The sequence below is a fragment of the Protomyctophum parallelum genome (assembly GCF_964188405.1).
Source record: "Protomyctophum parallelum genome assembly, chromosome: 12".
Classification (NCBI taxonomy): Eukaryota; Metazoa; Chordata; class Actinopteri; order Myctophiformes; family Myctophidae; genus Protomyctophum; species Protomyctophum parallelum.
Window position 1 is genome coordinate 19820451 of NC_139712.1, and position 21606 is coordinate 19842056.

The window sequence follows — 21606 nt, forward strand, 5'->3', positions numbered from 1 at the left end:
CTTCCACCACTGGTTTTAAGTGGTTTAATGTGTCTTTTTGACTTGTGTCCTCGTCCCCTGCATGCTGTGACACAGCGACAGTGGACGTGTATAAGAAGTGGTTAATACTGTCAGGTGTAAAGGAGCAACTTGGACACTCAGGCATGAAGGAAGCATGAGTTCAAGTCCGTTGCTCTCCCCATGTCCCTCATATATGGGGACTAGGTTGGCGGAGGGTGTATAGAGCCCAGGATCACATTAGATAATTGACACAGGGGTGAAAAATGGGTTACAAAATTGCGGGATAAAAAGAAAAAAAATAAGAAAAAAAGTGGTTAATAATGTGTCCTTGTGGGGGCACGGTGGTGCACTAGTGTACTAGTGCACTAGTGTACTAGTGTACTAGTGCTGTCACCTCACAGCTAGAAGGTCCTGGGTTCGATTCCCATTGTGGGCACTGTGGGGGCGTGTTCTCTCCTCCGCGTCATCAGTGCCCATACCCGAGGCGAGGGTTGGCGAAAGGGCCTTTCTGTGTGGAGTTTGCATGTTCTCCCCGTGTCCCCTATAGGGTAAAACATGCACAGTAATCCCGGTCTCTAAAACTACCTCCCCCTGGCCAGCCCGGGGGGCGCCTGATGGAGGGGAAAAGGAACTGGTTCGGAATAACGTGTTCCTTCCACGCGCCTATACGTCCGGCCCGGGAAAACTCTCTCCCCTCTGTCAGGTGAAAAGAAGCAGCTTGGACTCCTCATGCATAGAAGGAAGCATGATGTCAGTCCGCTGCCCCCCCCTCCCCCCACCCAGGTTGGCAGAGGGAGTGTAGCGCCCAGGATTACATTAGATAAATATTATAGAAAAAGTATAAAAATATAACCATGTGTCCTTGTCCCCTGCAGGCCGTGACGGTGGAAGGGGCCAGTGTGCTGGTCCACTGCTCAGACGGATGGGACAGAACAGCACAAGTCTGCTCTCTGGGGGCCTTGTTGATGGACCCTTACTACCGCACTATCAAGGGTTTAATGGTAGCACGCACGCACGCACACACACACACACACACACACACACACACACACACACACACACACGCTATGATGAATTCCTGTTCTGCTCTTTAACTATATAGAAGTGTCTATTTGTACGTCTCTAAATGTTTTGATGAATTGAACATGGTGGACCCTGTTGTAGACAACTGTAATGCTTAATTGGGTCGTCCACTCACAGTTAAATTAACAGTCTTTGTATTGAGACACATACACACACATACACATACACATACACATACACATACACATACACACACACACACACACACACACACACACAGATTCAAACTGGCATTTGAATCTGCCAATGGATAACATTCTACACACGTTAGTAACATTACAGTATGTATTCATTTGTAAAAAAAAAGAAAAGAAAAAAGGCTTTAGGTCAGCTGTTAATTGATTTTAGTCAATTAAAATGAAATGTAACAAATCCTAAAATAATAGATTAGATTAATTTGTGTACAAAGTACATATCAGACCAAGACCAATTCAGTTTGAGTTTAACCACTAAATGTGGTTGCACACTGGTGCATTTTGTTTTGCTGCGTTTTGTGGATCCAAAAGTAGTAGGCTATCACTATAGCCGTCAGCCTGTCACCAACACCCCACTAGACAGTAGAAAGTAGTAGGCTATCACTATAGCCGTCAGCCTGTCACCAACACCCCACTAGACAGTAGAAAGTAGTAGGCTATCACTATAGCTGTCAGCCTGTCACCAACACCCCACTAGACAGTAGAAAGTAGTAGGCTATCACTATAGCTGTCAGCCTGTCACCAACACCCCACTAGACAATAGAAAGTAGTAGGCTATCACTATAGCCGTCAGCCTGTCACCAACACCCCACTAGACAATAGAAAGTAGTAGGCTATCACTATAGCCGTCAGCCTGTCACCAACACCCCACTAGACAGTAGAAAGTAGTAGGCTATCACTATAGCCGTCAGCCTGTCACCAACACCCCACTAGACAGTAGAAAGTAGTAGGCTATCACTATAGCTGTCAGCCTGTCACCATCACCCCACTAGACAGTAGAAAGTAGTAGGCTATCACTATAGCCTGTCACCATCACCCCACTAGACAGTAGAAAGTAGTAGGCTATCACTAGCTGTCAGCCTGTCACCAACACCCCACTAGACAGTAGAAAGTAGTAGGCTATCACTAGCTGTCAGCCTGTCACCAACACCCCACTAGACAGTAGAAAGTAGTAGGCTATCACTAGCTGTCAGCCTGTCACCAACACCCCACTAGACAGTAGAAAGTAGTAGGCTATCACTATAGCTGTCAGCCTGTCACCATCACCCCACTAGACAGTAGAAAGTAGTAGGCTATCACTATAGCCTGTCACCATCACCCCACTAGACAGTAGAAAGTAGTAGGCTATCACTAGCTGTCAGCCTGTCACCAACACCCCACTAGACAGTAGAAAGTAGTAGGCTATCACTAGCTGTCAGCCTGTCACCAACACCCCACTAGACAGTAGAAAGTAGTAGGCTATCACTAGCTGTCAGCCTGTCACCAACACCCCACTAGACAGTAGAAAGTAGTAGGCTATCACTATAGCTGTCAGCCTGTCACCATCACCCCACTAGACAGTAGAAAGTAGTAGGCTATCACTATCTGTCAGCCTGTCACCATCACCCCACTAGACAGTAGAAAGTAGTAGGCTATCACTATAGCTGTCAGCCTGTCACCATCACCCCACTAGACAGTAGAAAGTAGTAGGCTATCACTATCTGTCAGCCTGTCACCATCACCCCACTAGACAGTAGAAAGTAGTAGGCTATCACTATCTGTCAGCCTGTCACCATCATCCCACTAGACCAGGGGTTCTCGACCTTTTTGGCTGGGGACCCCCGGAAATGCTTTGGCCATGTCTCGCGACCCCCGCCCCCCTCCCCACCACCAATACAAACTGACTGCAAAAATAACCTTAATAATAGAGAAAATATATCATAAATTAATACTGTAACCATGGATGTATTCATTAAGGAAAGTGCATGCATGCTATGTACACTCTTAATTTCCATTTTCCAGCCATTCAGTTTTTTTTTTTTTTTTAATATAATTTGGGGACCCCCCAAAATAATTTGGGTTGAGAACCCCATGCACTAGACAGCTGCGGAAAGCACATAAAAAATGAAACCCGGTCCGTGATTGTCATTTAAAGTGACTATGAAATTCCCTCTGATATTCGTCTCAAGAAAACACACCAGTTATAACCAGCATCTGCATTCTGGGGAAGGTTCTTATGAGCGTTTAAGTGGTTCATATGTACGGATGGCTTAAGTGATGGATGTAATCTCTCTACCAGGTGCTGATAGAGAAAGACTGGATCTCCTTTGGCCACAAGTTTGCCGACAGGTGAGAGACGGAGGCTTCATTATTATTACACATTCCATTAGTCCATCACTGAGCAGCACATGATTATGATTTGTAATCTTTTAACCCATGTTGACCTGAGATCAGATTCTAAAAATGTCTTCTACATCCTGACAGTTTTCTGAAAAAGCTATGTTTCTATGTCAGTGGTTCTTAGATTTAAAATAAATGGCAGACCTACAAGCTGACGCAACCTATTTTCAGATGGTTTCTGGCCAATTACACAACAATCTGGGGGTCCTTGACATGAAACTGTTTTCGAACCACCTGTATAGAGCGAGTGCATGCCTTTCATCCGACGGAGCATTGGTCCGAACGACAACCTACCTCCTCCCTCACCCTAACCCTAACCTCCCCCGGGGCAGACACCTAAACCTAACCGCAACCCTCTCCCGACCCGCAGCGCACCTCGGAGCATTGCTCCTTCGGAGCAATGCTCTGTCGGATGATAGTACGCCTCCCGTATAGAGCAATGTTTCCCCAAATCGTGATCGATTCTTGGGTCGCTGACCCAAATTAAAAACAAATACATTTTGTTTCTAAATAATGTACCAATAACTGAATACAAATTAAGAAGTCCATAAATTAGAAATGGACTAGTTTCAGTTCTCCGTTGGGTCTCGAGCTGAAAGGGTGGAGAGCCACTGACATTCAGGGGTTTCAGTGGTTAACCCATTTTGGGGCGGGAACCCCTTTTTGTAGCTATTGAAAAATAGCAGATCTATAAAACATAGCTTTTTCAGAAAACTGTCAGGATGTAGAAGACATTTTTAGAATCTGATCTCAGGTCAGAATGGGTTAATAATGAAACTGTCAGGATGAAGAAGACATTTTTAGAATCTGATCTCAGGTCAGAATGGGTTAATAATGAAACTGTCAGGATGAAGAAGACATTTTTTGAATCTGATCTCAGGTCAGAATGGGTCTCACCCTTTCCTCTTTAATTGCCAGGTGTGACCAGCTGGACGGGGACCCTAAGGAGGTTTCTCCTGTGTTCACACAGTTCCTAGAGTGTGTCTGGCAGCTCACCGAGCAGTTCCCTCAGGTGCGTGTGCTACTATTATATTATATTATATTATATTACTATACCTGTAGCCTGGAACTCACCTATGCTTTCTATGGCATAGGCAGCTCCCGGCAGGATCCGCCGGCAGAAACTGTGCGCAGCTGCTGTACATGAGACTAATTAATTAGAGTGACAGAGAGAGAGAGGAGTGTGTGTGTGTGTGTGTGTGTGTGTGTGTGTCAATTTAACAAAGGTGCAGACGATCAGAAATCAGCAGAGAGTGATCAACGTTTGCGCTACTCTACTCCGAATTGAAGTATCGACGTGGACTCTGACCCAGACTTTTATTTCCTCCCTGGAAATAAAAACGTCTGGGTTTCCGAGGCCACTATACCTGTGACTGAGAGCCAAATAACGCCCCACACATAGTTTGATTTTGAGAAAGAGACATTGCGATGACAATTATGTCCTGATCCTCGCAAAAAATAAATGGTGGTTGTAACACCGTATAAGGTTAGGGTTACAATTTGGAAAAGATAGAGTTTTGGGATTAGGACGAGGAATTTTCTGTAAAATATCTGTGTGTGTGTGTGTGTGTGTGTGTGTGTGTGTGTGTGTGTGTGTGTGTGTGTGTGTGTGTGTGTGTGTGTGTGTGTGTGTGTGTGTGTGTGTGTGTGTGTGTGTGTGTGTGTGTGCGTGCGTGCGCAACGTGCACGCTTGCGTTTCTGTGTGTGCGTGCGTGCGTGCTCAGGCATTCGAGTTCAACGAGTGGTTCCTGCTACAAATACATGAACACGTACATTCCTGCCAGTACGGCAACTTCCTGGGGAACAACCAGAGACAGAGAGAAGAGCTGCAGTGAGTCTAAAACACACGCACACATACATACACACACACACACACACACACACACACACACACACACACACACACACACACACACACACACACACACACACACACACACACACACACACACACACACACACACACACACACACACACAGGCCCTGTGCAAGCCAAACTCGATTCCAGACGCAGCTTGGGGGCTGAATTACAGTAAATGAATACATGTCTTGTTGTGTCTGTGTGTGTGTGGCTTTGCAGGCTGAGGGAGCGGACTCACTCGCTGTGGGCCTACCTGCTGAGTGAACAACACAACTACATGAACCCTTTCTACAGCCCCGGCCACGCCGAGAGACACCCCGTCCTGGAGCCCTCCACCCTGCCGTACCACTTCAAGTCAGTATACTAACACCCTCCACCCTTCTGCCGTACCACTTCAAGTCAGTATACTAACACCCTCCACCCTTCTGCCGTACCACGTCAAGTCACTACTAACACCCTCCACCCTTCTGCCGTACCACTTCAAGTCAGTATACTAACACCCTCCACCCTTCTGCCGTACCACTTCAAGTCAGTATACTAACACCCTCCACCCTTCTGCCGTACCACGTCAAGTCAGTATACTAACACCCTCCACCCTTCTGCCGTACCACGTCAAGTCACTACTAACACCTTCTACCGTACCACTTCAAGTCACTACTAATAGAGCGTCGCAGTCCCGACGCCAGGCCCAGGAAAATGAATCCCAGTGCATTTCTCCCATAGACATTTCAGAAAGTATTCATTTAAAGACCTTTTAAGCGTCGCACGAGGCCAACTCGAGTCGTGACAAATCATGACGACAGACACAATATTTTGGACCGAACAAATAATTACAAAGAAGAAAAACAACAAAAAAAGTGTTGTAACCTGACGTTTCTTTTCTACTTTCTAATTCTTTGTTTGGCCCAAAACATTGTGTTTATTGTCATGATTTGTCACGGCAAGAGTTGGCTTTGTCCGCGGCGTCAACGTCTTTAAATAAATACTTTCTGAAAAGTCTATGAGGAGAATTAACGGGGATTTATTTTCCGGGTCTCTCGAGGGGGCGGTTCTGTGACGCTCTATACCCTCCACCCTTCTGCCGTACTCACTAATACCCTCCACTAGGGGTGTAACGATTTTAACAGCGATACGATATGTATCACAATACCTGGTTGCCGATACGATACATGGACGATATTGGTTCATTATGGCGATCAGGAGCAATTAGGGGTTCCGTGTTTTGCTCAAGGACACTTCGACGCCAACTCTGGGGGAGCCCGGGTTCGAACTGGCGACCTTGCGGTTTACCATCCGGCCACTCTAACCCCTGATCCACCGCCGCCCCACTTCAAGTCACTACTAATACCCTCCATCCTGTGTACTTCAAGTCTAAATGGTAAATGGTGCATTTATATAGCGCCTTTATCCAAGGCGCTTTAGAGATTGTGCATTACATTCACCCATTCACACGCCGATGCCGGAGGAAACCATGCAAGGCACCAACCTGCACATCGGGAGCAATTAGGGGTTCAGAGTCTTGCTCAGGGACACTTCGACACTAGCCTGGAACTCACCTATGCTTTTTATGGCATAGGCAGCTCCCGGCAGGATCCGCCGGGAGAAACTATGCGCAGCTGCTGGACATGAGACTAATTACTTAGAGGACAGAGAGAGAGAGAGGAGTGTGTGCGTGTATGTACATGTGTGCGTGTGTGTCAATTTAACAAAGGTGCAGACGATCAGAAATCAGCAGAGAGTGAGCAATGTTTGCGCTACTCTATGCCGAATTGAAGTGGACTCAGACCCAGAGTTCCCTGGAAATAATAACGTATGGGTTTCCGAGGCTACTTCGACACTAACTCTGGGGGAGCCCGGCTTCGAACTGGGAGCCTTGTGTACACTTGTACACTTTACGACAGTTCTATACAGTTTCCTTCACGGCAACACACAAGAGGATATATATACATGCATGCGCAGTGCAGGGCGCAGGTCTTCAGATGTGAATTGTGGAGGGAACAGTGTTTACGTCTTCAGCATGTTCAGCCGGTGTACAGTGAATGAATTGAGTCAAAACTAAATGAACGTCGTGTTTATTAAGTCCGTGTGCGTGCGTGTTTTTTCTAGGTTCTGGAGGAACATGTACCACCAGTTTGACCGCTCCATGCACCCACGGCAGTCCATCCTCAAGACCACGCTGACTCTGAGAGAGAACAGCCGCCAGGCAGAGGACACGCTCCATGCACTGGAGAAGGTGTGCTTCTCTCTCACGCACACACACACTCACACTCACGCACGCACATGCATACACACTCGCGTGTTGAATGAATGCAGTGTGCTGCTAAAATAAATCTACAGTAGCAAGACGAGTAAGATGCGCGGACGCGGGAAGCGAACGCAGCTCGTAAATTGCAATAACAACAATTAGAATAAATGATTACGTTTTTTTAAGTTACGTTTTTTTAAGTTACGTTATTTTTTAAGTTATTTTTTTAGTGTGTGTATGTGTGCATGCGTGTTTTTTTATGTTTTTTCTTTTTAAGTTTTTTTTAAGTTTTTTTTCTCGCAACTATCCTCAAATACATGTATCCCTCTGTGTGTGTGTGTGTGTGTGTGTGTGTGTCTCTCTCCCTCCAGAGGCTACACCAGCTCGGCGTGACCCCCGTGGTGACGTCCGAGCCCCCGGCGGCTCCGCTCCCTCCGGTCCGGGACTGTCGCACCGACTCTTCTCCCCCCCCCAACAACGCTCCCCTACTCCTCCTCCCCCCACCACCCCCGCTGCGTCCGGACTCCCTCATCCTGGGGGAGGTGCCGCTCAGCCGCAAGGAGGCCATGCAACGGCGGGAGGAGGAGGAGGAGGAGCAGGAGAACGACCAGGGAGGAGGAGAGGAGGAGGAGCTGGGCGAGGAGGCCACCGAGAGCAGCGCCTCGTCCTCCTCGGACACGGAGCGGACGGTGGAGGGCAGCAGCGCCTGCACGGACGGCAGGAAGCAGAGCTACGGCGAGCTGGAGGAGGAGGGGACGACGACGTACGGCGAGGCCTGCAAGGAGGAGCCGGCCGGCGCGGTCAGCTTGGAGTTCGGCGTGGCGCGCATGACCTGCTGAGATTGTGCTTGGAGCATTATAGGCCAAGGACGAATGTGTGTGTGTGTGTGTGTCTGTGCAACCCCATCTCATAGAAATACGGCGAAATAGCACGGAATTGCAATTCCATGTCGTACACGCCTAGAAAACCCCAACACCCGCGACAGAGGCATGGCTTTCACTAGTACGACTTACGGAAGTGCCATTTCACCGTGGCAGCCCGCGAGTTCCGAGTTTGACATTACTTACTGTTCTGTCCATATCGGTTTTCAACTCAGACGAGGCTGAGTCGGCTCTGCCGAACTTCGCAACGCTCGTGCGGCAACTCGCGGCCCTGAAGGGCTCGGTGGCGTCTCCCGTGGCTCAAGTTCGGTAGAGACGTCGAAATCCGAGGATTTCAGTGTCCTATGTACGGATTTTGGGGTTTTCTAGACTATGCTATTTCACTGTGTTTGGATGAGACTGGTGTGTGTGTGTGTGTGTGTGTGTGTGTGTGTGTGTGTGTGTGTGTGTGTGTGTGTGTGTGTGTGTGTGTGTGTGTGTGTGTGTGTGTGTGTGTGTGTGTGTGTGTGTGTGTGTGTGTGTGTGTGTGTGTGTGTGTGTGTGTGTGTGTGTGTGTGTGTGTGTGTGTGTACGCGTGCGTACGCGTGCGTGTTAGTGCGATGTATGTATGTGGGAGTATGGTGGTGGCCAGTGTTTGTCCTCGACCTCAGTACTTCAAAGTAAAGATACTTCTGGTCAAATATTGCTCGACTGTGCGAGTGAACGTTGCTCCGTCAAATTTTGTATTTAGTTAAAGAACTGGAGTACATGCTTTTTAAAAGTACAGATTTACAAAGTACATTTTCTTTTAACGTGAATGCATTGCTGCATTACAATTCTTTTGCCATTTTCTCAAAAAAGACTCAAAGATTTGCCAGAAATGTCCAAAGAATGTCTCTAACCGTGACAAACAATAGCAGATCTGCGAGGTCACACAGTGCGTCACATCGCAACACGTCGTGATCTTGTTCTCTCCCTTCCTAGACACGTAGGGACAAGGACAATCATTGTCCTTGAAGTATCGAACAAATTCAAATACTAAAGTAATGTATGTACAGATACTATTTTCTTTCCTTTTTTTAAAAACGTAATTACAGTACCGTACTTAAAGTAAATGTACTTCGTTACTGTCCACCACTGGCAAGTGGTTACTGAAAGGTGTGCGTGCGTGCGTGTGTGTGTGTGCGTGCGTGCATGAACGGGCGAGTGTATGCGTATGTGTGTGGGAGTATGACGGTGGCATGCCGTTTCTTTTGCACACGCGTGCATACAGTATGTACATAAGAGCGTACAGTATGTGTGTTTTCCAGGAGAAGCCGTCTCTCTGTATGTAATTTACACGTTGGTTTTTCACGCCATGGTCCCGTGTGTGACCCAGCGGGGAAACAAGGTGTATGTCTGTATTGTCTAAAAATAAATCTCCAAGGAAAGCTGCATTACTATATAGCATTTAACTGCACTTAGACAACAAAAGATAATGTAATAAAATAAAGCTTGTTTTTTATCAATGTTAAAAAAAAAAGCACTATAGAAAATTAATGAACAGAATAAGAAAATAAATGAATAAAAAAAATCAACTTTGTTGGTCCAGTGGCAGTTGTTTGATATTGTGTTTACACACGCCATGCCTGTACTTTGCTTTTACGGTGGCCTCGAGGGGTGGGTAAATCAAAGGCCTGATCCTGACTATTCTGTTCTGTACATATTGAATAGAGCAGCTAGGGGTTTTTGATTGATTATTGATTGATTGATGAATGTACGATTGGAGAATTACAGTACGTTTCAAGCACAACTCAATGCAAAACTGTGGACGACACCATAAAGTATTACACTTGTTTACAATAGGGACCCCATAGCTGAGAGAGAGAGAGAGAGAGCTGAAGCAGGGACTGTATAACATAATGTTGCAGATTAAACCATTTCATAGATAGCTTCAAAGACTTGTTTGACAGCACTATCATCAGCGTTGGAGTCATGTTAATGTGTATTTTCAGATGGTTAAACCACTTACACCCTTAATAATAATCTTTTTTCCGCTACAACACCGAACCTCTGCTGAAAGTAGCCGATCCAGGAGCTCACAACGCCTCGCACTGTGAGGTGTCTGGGAGCTCTATTTCCGGCTAATGTTCCCCTCAGAAACGGAGTTCTAGGTTAAGTGGTTAATGTAAAATAAAATCACACAAACCGGTGTCCCTCTGTAGGCCCTACTAACTGAGGATCCCTAGCCCTAGGGGTCCCGGACCCCAGGCTGTTGAAGACCCCTGGGAAAAGAGTAAATGGCCTACAATGTTTTTGTTTTATTTATTTTAATACTGCCTGCAAAGGTGCAGGCAGTATTTTGCTGTGTGTATGATGAACTCTGGCAACTCTGGGACATTGGGGGGAATGGTCCAAGTACAGTACAGCAACTCAACTCAATACAAGGGGGTTTAAAATGTCTCTCTGTATCCAAAGTGTAGTATAATGTAATATAAAGCAGTATCCTACACCTGCCTGTGGAGGGCAGCAGTACTCTTGTATAGCCTGCCGCTGCAGGGTTGCCATGTCCGATTATAATAAGCGACACTTGGCTTGTTATTCTGTAAAGTTGCGTAAGGGTTATTGTCTTTTGGGCTTGTTTCTAAAGTGTAGTTGCTTATTTTGGGCTTGTTTCATAATGTTGTCAACACATTGTCATTGTCAATGACCTCCAGATGAATGTATCCAACTAATGACCCTACATACATCTAAACATATTTTATGCCAGGAATTCCCCCATACTGCCATACAAGATGTGTTGTTAATTGTTGTTAAAATATTTCAAAGTTTTGTCACTTTGTTTTCCTTCCATGATTGCTTTGAAAATAGCAGATCTACGTTGTGAGCTTGTAGATCGTCTATTTTCAAATGTCAGGCTTCTTTAGGGCTTGTTTTTATGGACCTGGTTGCTTATTTCTCTCACATAATCTGGCAACACTGCTGCAGGCGCATGCTCGTTACAGCCAGCAGGAAATAACCGAACGATATTATTTTTGCGAGCGCGGAATAGAAAAACAGACACCATGCGACAGTAAACTTTTTACATCTCTGAGTTAATAAACGGGTCGGTGTGTGAGTCAGACTGGAGATAAAGCTGTAACAATAGGTTTAAATCCCATTTTAGAGCATGATTTCTGCACGTATTTGACCGCTATCAACGCAGCTGCCTGCTGGCGGCTCACGCGGGCAGCACTCAAAAGCTAGCTTAGCGAAGCTAGGGAAGCTATACGCTATAGGCGGCCTGGGCTAACAGACTAGACCCCGGTTCTGGGGCCTTCTCTCCCGGGTTGATACACGTCGACTGTCCGCCAGTCTGGTGGTGGTGGTGAAGCACCAACAACCATCATGTCCGGCTTTAACTTCGGCGCGGCGGCCCCGGGGACGCTCGGTGCCCCCGCCGCCGCCGGAGGAGGAGGGTTCGCGTTTGGAGGAGCCCCGACCAACAGGTATAATATAATATAAAGCAGTGGTTCCCAAACTTTTTCATGTCAAGGACAAGGAGGACCCCTCACATTGACACTAATAATCAGCCCTGCGGACCCCCCCCCCCCCCCCATTTGAAAAGACATGCCAGGGAACGATGGGAGTATGGGACCCCAGATTAATACTGGGTACAGTGATTCTCAACCCGTTTAATTAATGTATTAATTTAAAGGACCCCCAGTTTGACATGCATTAGTCTACGCGGAGTACGGACCCCCATTTAATGGTATTTCTATCTCTGGGACCCCAATTTATACTAGTGTAAAATCAATGTTAATTTGACTCTTGAGAGTGTACAAATGTGTACACTCAGAGTTACAGTCCCATAAGGGTCCATTTGGTTCCAAACTATCATTTAGGTGGGGAGGCCCCGTTGCAGAACCGCTAATCTCTAATAATGGATCACTTTTAACTGCTATATTGTCATAAAGAAAAGATGCACAAGCTAACGTTTTGATAAGAGCATGTGCTGCATGCCCAGCCTTTTAGGGTGTTTATGTTTAAGGTTGTTGTTGTTAGTTTTTGACTTGCGTTAGCCTTGGATCAATATAATATATGTATGACAGTCTTGTATCAAGGCTAGACTAGACTTGTGTACAGGTGAGGTTCCTCCAGGTTCCTCCAGACAATGTAGCAGCAAAGGTAGTTAAAGGACATCTTTAGTTTTTTTCAACCAAGGTTCATGTTTTAGGTTGTTATTAGAGAAACTAAAAGGTGAGTGTTAATTTTCTTTCATTTGCTGCTTTCTTTCGTTTTGGGGATTTTAGCAGTTTTTGACAGGGGGGCTGGGGCATTCGAGCATGGGGCTAAATATGTATTTTTTTACCAAATTTGATGGTGATTTATTTATTTATTATTTACTATAGTCCTAATAAACCCCAGGAAATTACATCTGGCCACAGAAGATCACAGGATCTACTGAATGTGAAGGTAGCCTACTGGGGGAAGGCTTATACTGTGTATAGGCTCAATATGTCAGTTTGTCACATTCAGTAGACCCTGTGATCTTTTGTGGCCAGATGTAATTTCTTGGGGTTTATTAGGACTATAGTAAATAATAAAAACATAAATCGCCATAATATTTTGTAAAAAAATACATATCTAGCCCCATGCTTGAATGCCCCCGCCCCCCTGTCAAAAACTGCTAAAATCCCCAAAACGAAAGAAAGCAGCAAATTAAAGAAAATTAACACTCACCTTTTAGTTTCTCTAATAACAACCTAAAACATGAACCTTGGTTGAAAAAAACTAAAGTTGTCCTTTAAGTAGTAATAGCGATGATGATGATGATAATGAGAACACAAACACACACAAAAAACATGTTCCATCCATCCACCCCTACAGTAGCTGTGTTGTGTGAACTATGGAATGAGTCAGAAATGTGTGTTTTGATTGTGGGCCCCCTTATAAATGCACTGTATTTACAATGCTGTTCTTGCACTGTATCGTTAGACGCCCAACTGCAATCAAAGATGCTCCCAGTATGTTGGTTTGTGGCTGTGTGTGGAATAAGTATCATGATAATTCATATTGAATGTCGCCCAAGCCTAGCTGTTATTGCCGGTTATTGCCGGTGATATTGTGCAGGGGGATGCTATAGGAACACCAGTCTTAGTAGTGGTGCTGCCGGTCCACAGTAGAACAATCTAACACATGTGAAGTCTTGAAAAGACAAAGGTGGCCGCAGCACACACCCGTAGCCAAAGTGCAGATACTTAATTAGAACAGGACGCAGAGAATAAAAACCCGGGTAATTACCGGCAATATTGCCAGTAATTTTAACAAGATCAATCAAGCTCCTTTTTTCGTAGGTTTACTAGTACTTATCGTTATCGGTAGTGGGGGGGGGGTACTGCCTGTAACCGCACAATAGATCGCGATACAGAAGCCATGACGATATGACAATATATCGATTATACGTTGATTCCAAATAATAATAATTAGGTCTGCTGGATATTTGCAATAACCTCACGATCGATGCGTATCATTCACGATACAGATTCCTAGACCACTGATTGCCGATGCTTTGACAAATATATTGTCAAATGTCAAATCAATTTGAAAAACTTGGATAACATTTAAATCAAAAGCAAGGGAACAAATAATGTGTAGATGGATGAATGCAAAAGATGTAATCGTATATATCGTAACAGAATCTGATTCTGATGTTTGTTTGTTTGTTTTTAAACAAACACACAGCATTTCCCGCCATATATTGATGTGATCATCAGCAAGGAATTTGATACGATTATTGCCAATATCTATTTAATTGAACCCACCCCTACTTATCGGGTGCTTTTGGAATGAGTGCAAGCTTGTAACGCGTTGATGTTGTCTCGTCTTCTAACTGTAGTGCACCTGCTGCAACGGCTGGCTTCAGTTTCGGCAGTGCTTTGGGCCAGGCAGCGGCTGTGAATCCTGCCGCCAACGCCACCGCCGCCCCGGCCATGGGTCTCGGAGGCAGTCTCTTCAGTCAGAAACCTGCTGGGGGTTTCTCCTTTAATACACCTGGTAAACACACACATACATGCATGTTCACAAGCAGTAAAGGGTCAGGGGGACACCCCAAATCACCCTTTCTAAGATTGTGTCCTTTTGTGATAGGGGAGCAATGCTCCGTTCTATATTCTATGCTTTATTTCTTTGCTACACTGCCTGTCTTTGGACATTGCACATAGGAGTAAAAAAAGACTCATTATTGCACTGAATGATTGTTATATAAGTCTGGAAATTGGGTTAAATATTCTGGAAATGTAACGTTTTGGAAATGCATTGGTAAAAAATCGTGGGAAGTTGGGAACGCTGTAAATAAATAATATAATCGAAACCAGGAGTCTTCAAGGGTTTTCAGCTCAAGGACCCCTTACCTGAGAGAGAGAGAGATGAAGCAGGGACCACCACTACATAACATTGTGTTGCAGATTAAACATTTTCATAGACATCAGTGTGTGTTGGATTCGTGGTGGTGTGTAACCACTTAAATCCCCTGATACTTTGGTAAATGAAGTATTGAGGTAAACTTTCACACTGTACTTGGTCTGCTCTTTTCCCCCCTCTACACCAGAACCTTTTGCCAAAAATAGTCGTTCTACAAGCTCACGACGCCTCACGCTTCTTGATCTGCTATTTTTGGCTAAAGTTCTCACACGAATTGGGATGCTATAGCTCAAGTGGTTAAATCAAATAGGATGTAAAAATAATAATAATTATGTTCCGTTTCAGGTGCAGCTGCTCCCAATACTGGCCTTACACTGGGTAAGTTTTCGGTTCTTAGGAAATGAATGACAAAAGGATTTAAAGGATATAAGATTGAAAATCAGTGCCTGTAAATCCTCAATCCTCAACTCTTTTCTCCCCACCCCCAGGCACTCCAGCCTCGGCCGCTGGCACCACAGGCTTCAGCTTGGCGTTCAACAAGCCTTCCGCTTCCGCCGCGCCTTTCTCCCTCACCATGACCTCCGCCGCGTCGTCGGTGCCCGCGGGCCTGACGCTGGGCTCCGTGCTGGCCTCCACGGCCCCGCAGCAGCAGCAGCCCGCCAACACAGGCTTCAGCCTGGGCCTCACGGGCATGGCGGGCATGGGGGGCATGGTCACCAGCGCCGCCCCGACGCTGGGCACGAGCCTCTTCAGCAACACGCTGGGTGAGATTACACACAAGCTATGTTTCTATGTCAGTCGTTGATTTTTCAAAAATAGCAGACCTACAAGCTCGTAGCTATGAGCTTGTAGATCTGCTATTTTTCAATAGCTAAAGCATAACATAATGTTTAAAACACCAAAAGGGGTTCCCGCCCAAAATGGGTTTTTAACACACAACAATTTACCACAATTTAGGCATTCATCAGACACCCTTATGTTTAGTTTAGTTTGTATATTTTTTAGCACATACAAAAAAATAGACAATACATGAATACAATGAATGAACCAAAATACTGTGCAAGGAAAGGAAGAAGCCAGCTGGCTTATTTGGAATCCTTTCCTTAATGGAAGAGGTCATTAATTAAACAGATTAAAAGTTCAATAAGAACAATACGAAAGAATACAAGTTGACAAAGGGAGCAGCTGTGCAATAAAAACACAAACTGCATAAGAAAGGAGAATAGTAGGTAGGTAGTCACGTGAAACACAGTGACGTGTAACGCAAACAAGACACAGAGCCGGCCTGGCAGTGGCTGATGCTGCGTTCAGCATGGGCAGAAGCAAAGGTACAGTCCACCATTAATCTTCAATGGAAGCCAGCAGCGACATGAAGATACAAACGGACATTTGTAGCTGCTGCAAAAGCTACAAATACACGGTGTAGCTTTTGTGTCCTTGAGCCTTGCATGGTTTCCTCCGCCATCAGTGTGTGTGTGTGTGTGTGTGTGTGTGTGTGTGTGTGTGTGTGTGTGTGTGTGTGTGTGTGTGTGTGTGTGTGTGTGTGTGTGTGTGTGTGTGTGTGTGTGTGTGTGTGTGTGTGTGTGTGTGTGTGTGTGTGTGTGTGTGTGTGTGTGTGTGTGTGTGTGAAATGCACAATCTATGTACCGCAAATCACTTTGGATCCAAGTGCTATATAAATACACCATTTGGCACTGAGCCTCATATCAAGGATTGGATAGGGGGACATACTATGGGTCACATGGCTCGACAAGGCTACTTTTTTTAAATATAATTTGTTTATCTCAGGGACCATCTCCCAGTGGTTCCCAAACTGTGGTGCGTGGACCCCTTGTGGTGCGCCTTCTAGGGGGTGCGCGACATGAAAAGGCTAATGGTGGTGCTATGGTTTTATGGGGGTTTTAGGGGTGCATCAGCTAGGTCTACTCTGGAGGTAACGGGGGGTGCATGGCCAAAAATGTTTGGGAACTGCTGATCTATACTATCAAATCATCAGTGTTAATTTCTAACATTTGAACCAACTATTCTCCCAAGTGGGTCCATTTGTACACATAGTTAGCTCTAACATTTGAACCAACTATTCTCCCAAGCAAGTCCATTTGTACACATAGTTAGAGGCCTTGTAATAATGTTCCACTGTGATCCCTGGTGGAACGATTGCTGATGTTTTCACAGATACTTTGTAAAATAAAAAAAAGTACAGTCACTAAGCTGTGTGTGTGTGTGTTCTCTCCAGGTTTGGGGCAGATGCAGAACACTCTTGGTGGAGGCGGCTTGACGTTGGGTTCCTTGATGGCTACCGCTGCGCCCACGGCCCCGGTTCCCAGCAGCCTCGGCCTGGGCGGGATCGACTTCAGCACCTCCTCCGAGAAGAAGAACGACAAGTCGTCTGGAGCCAATCCTCAGTAAGAGCATGTATACTTACTCTGATGTAGAGCAGTGTTGATTTCGTCGACTGAAAAACTATGACGAAAAATGTTCGTTGATTACCTTTTTTCACTGACGAAAACTAACTGGAAACTAAATGAAAACTAAGCTAAAACTGACAAACTCAAGGCCTATTCATAGTCTGGATTTTCGGTGGTGAGGTGACCACCGCTCCGGTGGTGAGCTGACCACATTCATCAACAAATAAAAACTAGACTAAACTGTTAGGAAAGGGACTAGTGGATAAGAGATGCAGTATAAGTAAAAGGCACAAGTCATTTTACACTTGGTTGCATGCTGAAAATCTACAAGCACACAACACGTTGTGAGCTTGTAGATCGGCTATTTTCAGCAAGCGTAAAATCAGCCATTCACCCATTTAGACCTGACACAAGATTCTACAAATGTCTTCTAAATCATGACAGTTTTCTGAAAAACCTATGTTTCTGTGTCAGTGGTTCTCAAACATTGTCATGTCAAGGACCCCCAGAATTATCTGTATTTGGCCGCCGACCCCTATCTGAAAATATGTTGTTCTGGCAGGGACTCCCCCAGAAGCAAAGATATTATAACTTCCTTTGTTTTTTTTCTCCGTAAATTATCACACTACAACGTCACACACAAGCATCAGCAGCAGTGCGTTGTGAGCTTGTAGATCTTCTACTTTTGAATTTGAATCCTGAAAAGTAACAGTTTTATTATTTTCATAATCCATTTAGGGCTGCAACTATCTATTTTCTATCTTCTAATCCATAACATTTTTGATTAATTGAATAAGGAGAAGTTATTTTGGTTAAACCTTTTATATTCTTTTGAATATGTATGTAAACGATTCACAATTTACAAATTTTACAATTTAGGCATTTAGCAGACACTTGTAAGTCCATAGTGATTTACAATAAGCAAGGACAACACAAAATAATCCATCAAATGCATAGAAATTATAATCTAGGATCATATCAACTAAGGTCACATTCCCACCTAATACTTCGGTAGACTCGATGTGAATGGGCGGAGAAGTTGGGATTCTTGCATATTTAATTTGCTGCGGTTTGCCTTCACACTGTCATCCGCAGCAATTGGAAACGCAGCAGGGGGGACCTTTATCAATGTGTTCCATTCATAAACTAGCCTACACAGTGAAATCTATGGTGATAAAATGATACTCATAACGTGCCGTCTGGGGCTGGACCCCCCCCCCTCTCTCTCTCTCTCACTATACGCATGCAGCCACGCACTGTTCTTTTGGGCATGGAGGCACAGCGCTGAGCGCACTGATATAACAGACAGCAGTGCAAAATGTTTACAAGTTTATCGAGATGAAAGTCCCTACTCCCCAGTCCCCACACAGTGACAGCACTCCATGTTTACGGCATGCACAGACAGACAGAATATTCTGTAGGCTATAATACACTGCAGTGTTTTTATGTGTTTCCTTAAGCAATTGATTAATGTACTCGTCCTCATTTCGATCAGGGCTTCAGTCTCCTCATTCGACCACGTCTATCCACGGTAACGGGACATCTTTGCGCTGCGTAAAATATGCCTTCTCCGTCTCCAACTGTGTTCAGCTCCTCACCCGCCACATTGTTTGCTTAATTTCCTTTATTTACTGTGGATTGCATTCACACCTGCACCGAATCGTAATCAAGTGCAATTGGAAGCGAAGCGAAACCCCCGTTTTTGCTCGGAGTAGAATGCGGTTCTTTGATACGCATTAGGATTCGAATGAGCCTTCACACCTGCCAAACTAAGTGCACTTTCTGACAATGCGCAGCAGGATTCGTTTTTTAATCGCAGCAAAGCTTTCTGGTGTGAATGTCACCTAACTGATCTATTAAATCAATTAGTCTGATTAGCCAGCCCAATTGTAATTTTGTCAAACTGTGTTTTAATTACTTAAAAAATAAAAGAACAATCTCACGCTTGTCTTCAATGTTCTTCATTGTTATAACTAGTAAAATTTTACTAAGCAGCATAGTAACATGATAAACAACAATTATGATAGGAAAGAAAGAAAACGGTTATCTTGATACATCTGTACATACATTTTGATTTGATTGTAATTGCTGTGTCGTTGTTTTGTGCCTTTTGCTTTGGCAACGTAAACGTATGTTTTCTCATGCCAATAAAGCCAATTGAATTGACCGTTAGCTCCCAGAAGTTCAGTGACTTGTGATTGACAGTTGTCATTCTTTTTTTCAGGGACAGCAAAGCCTTGAAAGACGAGAACCTGCCTCCAGTCATCTGTCAGGATGTGGAAAACTTCCAGTAAGTTTCTCTGCTCTCAGTTATTCAATATATTTCTTTTTTTGCACCCTTAATCCATAAAGTATTTGCTTGACTCTCTAACATTGCCCAATTTCTGGAAAATGTCTTGTATTGTGCCTCTCCCCAAGAAGCCTGGAGTCACTAACAGCTTAGATCATCTCCAATGTGCATATAAAAGTCAGAGAGGAACTGATGATGCATCTATCGGCCTGTTTAAGACCCTGTCAAAGCATAGTTTTGCAGAACTACCTACAAGGACAGGTTGCATAGGAAAGAACGGTCAACTGAAAGAAAAGAAGTGGTCCTGCTGCACACTAGAGCTCTGCACAGGTCCAAAGAAGTGGTCCTGCTGCACACTAGAGCTCTGCACAGGTCCAAAGAAATGGTCCTGCTGCACACTAGAGCTCTGCACAGGTCCAAAGAAATGGTCCTGCTGCACACTAGAGCTCTGCACAGGTCCAAAGAAGTGGTCCTGCTGCACACTAGAGCTCTGCACAGGTCCAAAGAAGTGGTCCTGCTGCACACTAGAGCTCTGCACAGGTCCAAAGAAATGGTCCTGCTGCACACTAGAGCTCTGCACAGGTCCAAAGAAATGGTCCCGAAATTAATCTGTGACATTTTACAGTTTCCGACCCGTTCCAAAAATATTTCAAGTAGGAAAACCAGATCCGATTATTTCCGACATCCCGAGAGACCCGGCAGATCTAATCGGATTGTAGCCCAATTCAATCGGAATCGAATCATCACCATCTACACTGGGTCTTCTTTGCCATAGGAAGTTTGTGAAGGAGCAAAAGCAGGTCCACGAGGACATCAGCAGGATGTCCTCTAAGGCCATGGCCAAGGTCCAGGACGACATCAAGAGCCTCAAACAGCTGCTGTCCGTCAGCGCCAGCGGGCTGCAGCGACAGGCGCTGGCCATCGACAAACTGAAGCTGGAGACGGCACAGGTGAACACACGCACACGCACGCACGCACAGGTGCACGCACACACGCACGCACAGGTGCAGAGATGGGTCATACTGAAGATGGGCAAATGGCAAATGCGTGGTGCGCTGCAGGAGTGAAGCGATTTATTCCTGATGTCCTTGACGGAAAATACGCTAAATAGAATTGTGCGCTTTTAGTTTACATTTTACATATACCGGTAGGTGCTATGAAGCCTTGATTAAATATTAATGCTGGTGTTCATATCGAGCAAATGACAACATGTCTTTCCGGGTTCTCATGACCTGCAATGACTTGAGTTAATACTGCATTTTATTACTGTCGGGTTGTACAAGCTAGTAAGCTCCAGTAGTTGCAGGCAGCCCCAGTTGTGCCCCTGTTAACCCATTTTCGGCGGGAACCCCTTTTGGTGTTTTAAGCATTATGTAATACTTTAGCTATTTTTGAAAAATCGTGGCACAAATCTTTGAATATATATTCTTTCAGAAGACTTATTTTATTTTATTAACTTCTCAGCTGAGCTCACTCGCCATTGGCTGTATCCAAAGCCATGACATCATGTCTTCAGTTTATTTACTGTGTGTGTCAGTAGCTGTTAACGTGACACTCATCCTCTGCTTCTCCAGGAGTTGAAGAATGCCGACATCGCCCTGCGGACACAGAAGACCCCCCCTGGACTCCAGCATGAGAACACGGCTCCGTCGGAGTAAGGCCTGCTTCATGCTTGTCTGCACACCTGCTTTCAGAAGAGGCTATGGGAGAACCTGATTTGGATAGGGACACATGATGCAGGACAATGTCACTGTGACAGAAAGAGACAAGATGGGGTCTGTTCCCAGTGTCGATTTCGTAGACGAAAAATGTCCGACTTTTTTCACTGACGGAAACTAAATGGAAACTAAGCTACGATGGCTAAAGCCAAGACTACATGTATTGACAATTTTGTCAACAAATAAAAACTAGACTAAAATGTTAGGAAGGGACCAGTGGACAAGAGATCCAGTACAAGTCATTTTACACTTGCACGCTGAAAATAGCCGATCTACGAGCTCGTGAGCTCGTAGATCTGCTATTTTCAGCAAGTGTAAAATCAGTCATTGCGATGGCATCAAGGCCCGTCAAAATACATTTTAGTCGACTAAATCAACTAGAAATCGACTAAAAACCTTATGATAT

At 45.0% G+C, this 21606-nt stretch overlaps 2 protein-coding genes across 3 annotated transcripts in view; both read left to right on the forward strand.

The window, feature by feature from the left end:
- The window catches only part of mtmr6 (myotubularin related protein 6), a 28980-nt gene extending 20198 nt beyond the window's left edge, over window positions 1-8782 (forward strand). Inside the window, exons 9-15 of the mRNA XM_083777841.1 lie at window positions 876-1001; window positions 3337-3386; window positions 4356-4449; window positions 5162-5268; window positions 5518-5652; window positions 7405-7531; window positions 7915-8782. Coding sequence (XP_083633967.1) covers window positions 876-1001; window positions 3337-3386; window positions 4356-4449; window positions 5162-5268; window positions 5518-5652; window positions 7405-7531; window positions 7915-8382 — 1107 coding nt within the window. The 3' untranslated portion in view covers window positions 8383-8782. The remainder of the gene's footprint in view (window positions 1-875; window positions 1002-3336; window positions 3387-4355; window positions 4450-5161; window positions 5269-5517; window positions 5653-7404; window positions 7532-7914) is intronic.
- Window positions 8783-11410: 2628 nt separating this feature from the next.
- The window catches only part of nup58 (nucleoporin 58), a 31297-nt gene continuing 21101 nt past the window's right edge, over window positions 11411-21606 (forward strand). For both annotated transcript variants that reach the window (XM_083778452.1, XM_083778451.1), the window contains exons 1-8: window positions 11411-11870; window positions 14261-14418; window positions 15130-15162; window positions 15273-15548; window positions 17021-17189; window positions 19417-19482; window positions 20258-20432; window positions 21057-21136. In XM_083778452.1, coding sequence (XP_083634578.1) covers window positions 11770-11870; window positions 14261-14418; window positions 15130-15162; window positions 15273-15548; window positions 17021-17189; window positions 19417-19482; window positions 20258-20432; window positions 21057-21136 — 1058 coding nt within the window. In that variant the 5' untranslated portion in view covers window positions 11411-11769. The remainder of the gene's footprint in view (window positions 11871-14260; window positions 14419-15129; window positions 15163-15272; window positions 15549-17020; window positions 17190-19416; window positions 19483-20257; window positions 20433-21056; window positions 21137-21606) is intronic.